We start from the raw sequence: 5938 nt of genomic DNA, 5'->3' as shown, positions 1-5938 counted from the left end.
GGGTGAGCAGCTCCCAGGCTACACAAAACACCTCCTCAGGCTGCGCATCCCTCCGGGATCCCTCACGCCCTCGGCCGCAGCAGCCGGCGCAGCTCGCTGATGTGGAGCGCACAGCCGGACCGTCACCCGTGTGCTGCTGGCCACCTCCACCCTCATCCTGCTGGGCCCTCGCGTCCCATTTCCACCTCTGCTGGGCCCTGGGGGCAGCCAGGAGAGCGACCGGACCGCTCTGCATTTCCAGCCGTAACCCCAGCTCCGCACTCCTCACTGTAGCAGTGCTGCTGCACTCGGGCTGGAAACACGCAGGAGGACAGCTCTCAATGAGAACAAGCCATACAAGTTTCCAAGGAACCAAACATTCCTGCAGGTTCTGGGGTTTGCAGGAGTCTTGTTCCTCTCAACCCGAACTGACCTTGCTTCATGCTTTTAAAAGGCCAGCTGTGAAAGTGAGCTGCCCTTACTGCACGGAGTTTTTAAGTCTGTGAGGTCTCCTATGGCTAAAGGTTGTGTAAACCTCCACAAGCAAATTGGTCAGTATGACCTTGTCACTTGTTAGAAGAACACAATGTCCAATAAATCGTCATGTGAAGTGAGCAACAGGTTTGCAAAACCCCACCTCACTGTGGCAATGCTCTCTGTAGAAACCATTTTTTTCAGTCTTTAGCTGTGCTAACTTACTTGGTCCTGGAGAGGCAGCTTGTGAGTGACAGCAATCTTAAAAGCAAACAGAGTTTGGTTCTCCCAAAACAGAGGTGGAGGGAAAGCTTAGAAGAGATTTTCAAAGTCAAAACCAACTAACTATCATGGAAGCACCTAAAACTGCTTTCCAAACATTGCTTTCCACCCTTTCCTATTGAAGTAGCGCCCAAGGGGTTTCCTAACATAGGGGCTCATGATACCTCCTGCTGTGCTTACACTGACAGCCCTTGTGTCAGAAAGTTTAACGTCTACAACACATGAAAAAGAGATTAAAATATCTAAAAGATGCTGTAATCACAGCGAGAACTGCAGAAGGATACAACAATCAAACTACTATCATATATTCAATTCTAGTTATGACACTTGGATTAATAAAATATGCAGTTCTGTAAAAGAACTTTATTATTCTAGATTTACATCAGCATAAATGGAAGCAGGATTCAACCCCTTAGTACAAAAGCGTTCATATAAATGCTAGAAAAAAACCTAAAAATGTTGCCATTGGCCTTTTGCAGTTTTAATATCCTCTACTTATTTGGTGAAAATGAGTGGGCCATTGCTTGTCCTTCTAACCTCATACCAAGCCAAGGAAAATTTTCTTTCCATCAGAAAGAAGGCAGAGCACACTCTGTATGCAGTGGTATTTCAGAGATATTTCAGGCAATCAGGCAAAGGGAAATAGCTTGAAGTAAAACACATTGAAAGCTAGAAACACTGTTAGCTGGCAAATTTAAGATTCAGTAGCTCAATATGAAATCTAAAAAAAACAGGGGGAAAAACGCCACAATATTAAAGAAGTTTCCTAATTCTGCTTTGTTCCTGGTCAAGTCTGGAACAGTTTATGCAGAGAAGAGTAAATAGTGCGTGTTCAGACAGATAGATTTCTGCTTCATGCAACAGGATTTGCTGCTGCTGTAACGTGAGAGCAGAAGTCGAGAACTTGGAGGTCAGAAAGCTCAGCCTTAATTCTGTCCCCTTATGTTTGCAGGAAGGAAGAAGACATTTTCTGAGCTGAGGGTTTTGCTATCAACATGTCTTCTCCTGGTTGCAAAGGTCCCCATCTCCACCACAATCCAAGCTATACTCATCTGAGCCAGGCTAGGAAAGGAATTAGGATTGAAACTGCTTAAACTGGCTGTGGATTTGGCCTGGAAGTAGCTTGGGAACAACTGTGCAAATCACAGGCAGGCTGTGGTGGGAAGCGATTGCTGGAGCAGAAGGACACGTCTGACCCGCAAGTGCAGGCTGGGCCAGTAGTCCCCTCAGCCACCAAAGTCACAGTTTTGTACTACAGACAGCATCTTCTCCTGGATTTGGCCATGCTGCTCTAAAAAGTCTGCTGTCCCAAGCTTGTCCCAAACCCACTCTGGGCCAGTCAACAGCACCAGTGTCACCCATGCAATGAGCCAAAGGCAGCTTGGAGAGCTGTCCCTTCCTGTGGCTGGAGGGAAAACAGCCACCACAATGTCTCCTGGTCTTCGGGCACCACAGCATGGCAGGGGACTGGCCAGTTCCTGACTCATGCAGGCAGAGGCACCCACTGGACACTAGGAAAGGCTGAATCAGACTTGGGTTCTTTATGTCTTTCTGCATAAAGTGTTTCTCTATCCCCATCAGCTAACCTGTGCAATACAGTTGGATTTGTTTAAGATGATCTGTATGACGACAAATCCTTAAGCCAAACACCTACCTGAAGCACGCTGAGCACCACTCCTGGGCTGGGGAACAGAGCCATGTCCCACCTTGGAGGGCTGAGGGTCCTGGGATAAGCTGGAGACATCTCCGTTGGTGCTTCTGCGCTTACCAACCTCTTTCCTCATCTGGTTCAGGCTGTGGAGTCCAAACTAGTGACCAGGTGATTCCCACTCCTTCTTCCAGATTGTGCAGTGCTGCAGGCAGTCAGGAGCTGAGGTCAGACAGCTGTGAGATAAAGGTGGCTCTTCTGAAACCCACCCTGTCCGCAGCAATAAGGCACCTCCAACCCTCTGGCTGCAGTTGCTAGGACCACCCAGGGCTTCCCAAGGAATAAGACTGGGGAGGCAAGGAGAGGCCAGCTCTGCAGTGGTGAACCAGCACTAGCACTGGGAACAGCCAGGGCAGGCAGTGGTCAGCTGCCCTCCCACCAGACACCACCAAGGGAGCTGTGTCACTAAGGCAAGTCTGAGAGGTCTTAACAGATTCCCACTGGGAAATCCGTCTGGATCTCGGCCTTGCTCCCAGAGGCAAACACGTGCCCTCCCAGAGTTTGGAAAAGCCGTGTAAGGCACTTTGTCTTGCTTTTTTCTAGAAGACACCCAGGCTGCAGTACCACAGCCCTACTACTCATGGACTTCATCTACTCACAGCTTCCCACCTCTTCCAGCTGGAACGCTCCTCCCTCTGCTCAGTGCCAGCTGGCCCTGGAAGATGTGCTGCTCCCTGAGCCCCTGCCCACTCTGCAGCTGGATCCTCCCGTTGGCTCCCTCTTCCCAGCACCCATTCCTGTGCCCTGCCCACATACAGGAACACGCTGCTCGGTCCTGCCCAGGTTGGTTGATGTTTGCCTCACCACCTCGGCAAAGATCTCAGCCCTGTAAACAGGTAATCTTGGCTTCATATGCATTTTTTTCTGGTGCTTCACATTTCCCAAGGGCATCTCTCTCATATTCAGGGCTGCCTTCATTTGTCATACAGGTGATCTAAAAGTTGCTGTGCGTCATTAGAGAGTGCTCAGCACAGCCCCGAGCTTGTAGCTACCTGCGAGTGTTTGCATAACCTGGGGCTCACACAAGAAAAGCCAAGGTGAGACACGGTATGAATCCAAGCCTGGTTGCTCTTCTGCAGTGAACTCCAAGAAAGCAGAGGCATTTGGGAGCAGAAAACAAGTTGTGAAGGAGGAGGAAAAATCCATTTTACTAAATCTCCTGAACCTGAAGCTGTCCCACATGCTGAGAGGAGATGCCTTTTTAGCTGGCCGCAGGACAAGTGCTCACGAAAGAGAAAGCAGCCCCTCCCATACCACTAATTTGTAGCAAACTGAGTGGGAAATGTCTCATTCTTCCCTGATACTCACCCAGGAGCTGCTTCTCTGGGGAGGAGCACTGAAATAACATTGAATTTTAGCCATGAGAGCAGCTCAGAGCAAGTTGCTAGGCACCAGCTGCAAGAACTGCCTGCAGGTGCACTTGCAGGAGAAGTTGGGCGGGTTGATTGGGCTCTCCCGGTGTAGCCAGAGTGCCAAATACCTTTGAAACGGGCATAATCCGTTTTCAACCTGAAGGAGTTATTGCACAATCTTCCCAGGATTAAGGGTTTAAATCGAGGGACTGTGTCACAGCCGGGGAAAGGGCAGTGGGCAGGCTCAGGAGCCACGCTGGCCTGTGTGGTACGTGTTACAGGGGTTCTCTGGGGTGGTGGGACGCAGCCTGCCTAGGGAGGCGACAGTCTTGCAGGGGCACATGGAACCCATCTCCCTTGTCCTGCCCTGTCTACATCTTATCAGGGTGACTGAAGTCTTCAAAGGATTAAATGGCTAAGTGGTTTTCTTCTGCTCCCAGAAACGAAGCTCCGTAGCCAGCTGAAGCTTTCAATGCAAGCATTTGCTCAAGCAGAGCCCTATCATTTCAGTCTGTATAAACACGATGTGATTACCATCTCACTCTTATGCAACAGCACAAGACGAGGCCGCTTTTAAAGTCTGGGTTAGATACTGACTCCTGTGAAGGCTGCAGTGCTGCTTGGAGTGCCAGCATGCCTGCAAACCCCAGGGCTGCCCCACGGCAGAGATGCCCCTGTCCACAGCCACAACGTTGCTTCCAGTCTCACCTGGAGGCCAGCTCTGCTTACCCACCTACTGCCCGCTCTGCATCTCTAAAAATGAGAAGCACCTCTCGGGTGTTGATCCCCTTGGTGTCATTTCCAAATGGCCCTTTAGGTCATCAAGGCCACCACAGAGAAAGAGCTTTCCCACCCGCACCCCCAGACTCTATCTTCCAAACCACTTGTCCTAGAAAAAGAAGAATTGCTCCAGCTGTCATGGTGACACACATCAAATGTCTTGCAGAGATAATCACACCAGCCCCTGAAGCCCCACAGCTCCCTCCAAGAGCTGTATCTGCTTTTCTGGTACAAACAGCAGGGCTCAAGGGAGGAGAAGTCCCCATATGATCAGTGACTGCGCTTCAGCCTGTACTACCAGTGCTTTGTCTGCATGGTGCAGCATGCAAAAATCAGGCTACCAGGGACAAGTTGGGGTGGAAAGTACTCCACCACCACAGAGGCTTCAGTGACAGTTCAGAGTCTCACAAGGAAAAACGCTGCATAGACATTTCATTCTTTAATGTAACAAAATCAGACTGGTTTAGCTTAATGTGCTGCAGGTATTTACCAGCAAACACTCCTATCAGCACTGGCTGTGGCTTTTAGAAGAGGATATTTGTCCTTGCAGCATAACTGATCTCTCACATCACAAGCCAGCTCCTCCCATATGGAGCAAAGCATCAGCACATGATCCTGATTTGAGGGAAGCAGCACAGCTTTAAACCTGGGGAAGGTGTTTGGAATTGAGCCCCGTGCAGGCAGGCCTGGCTTCTGGTTGCATGCGGGGTTAGGAATGATTTCCCTGGCATACAAGGGGTGCTAATTACACAGCAGAGTTTATTTGCACCCTTTGCAGCTACATGACTGGCTTGCTGGGTGAGGCTTACAGGTCCTCACGAGGAAGTAGGTGGTTTATTCATGCTTGTTAAACATGCTTGTTTTCCATGCAAGTCCAGACTAGCTGCATAGAGATGAGTTGTGCTTAAGAGAATTCTGCGGAATTCCCACAGCGGAATCTGACCTGCAGCTCTCATTGTCCTTTTCTGGAAGGCAAATCCCTCCAATGCAGGGTCACGCACACACCCTTGGATGAGGCTGCATTAGCCCATGGCTCTATCAGGGTAGGATGGGTTTGGATGTCATTTAGCCACATGGTCACAGCTCACTGTACCCAGCTCAGGAGAAGCTTTGGACTAGCACAGGCTGCCTTGCCAAGGACTTGGGTACCTCAAAGACAGGGTAGCTGCCAGCAGGAGCTGGCATGAGACCCAGTGATGGCAGCACCCCGGAAACCCAGGTGAGGCGGGGACCTGAGCTTCCCCCACCAGCACCATGGGCTTATGAGAGGGTACCTGGGCAGCAGCACCCTTCAGGGCTGGGATCACTCCTGTGCTCCCAATCAGGCCTGGATCTGGGTTGTGATCCTTAACACCCCGATGAA

General features: G+C 50.3%; 1 protein-coding gene across 7 annotated transcripts in view; it reads right to left on the bottom strand.

Moving 5' to 3' along the window:
- ATL2 (atlastin GTPase 2) overlaps window positions 1-3146 on the bottom strand; it is a 41178-nt gene extending 38032 nt beyond the window's left edge. For 2 of the 7 annotated variants that reach the window (XM_017726703.1, XM_017726707.1), the window contains exon 1: window positions 2390-3019. In XM_017726703.1, the coding sequence (XP_017582192.1) occupies window positions 2390-2519 (130 nt within the window). In that variant the 5' untranslated portion in view covers window positions 2520-3019. Of the gene's footprint in view, window positions 1-412; window positions 438-2389; window positions 3020-3042 lie in introns of those variants that run through there. The other 5 variants (XM_008644352.2, XM_008644351.2, XM_017726704.1 and 2 more) reach the window with 4 other exon arrangements.
- Between the last annotated feature and the right edge of the window lie 2792 nt (window positions 3147-5938).

Source organism: Corvus brachyrhynchos, unplaced genomic scaffold (genome assembly GCF_000691975.1).
Source record: "Corvus brachyrhynchos isolate BGI_N302 unplaced genomic scaffold, ASM69197v1 scaffold312, whole genome shotgun sequence".
NCBI lineage: Eukaryota > Metazoa > Chordata > Aves > Passeriformes > Corvidae > Corvus > Corvus brachyrhynchos.
Note: the sequence above shows the minus strand (reverse complement) of the source record. Positions and strands in the feature narration are given on the sequence as shown.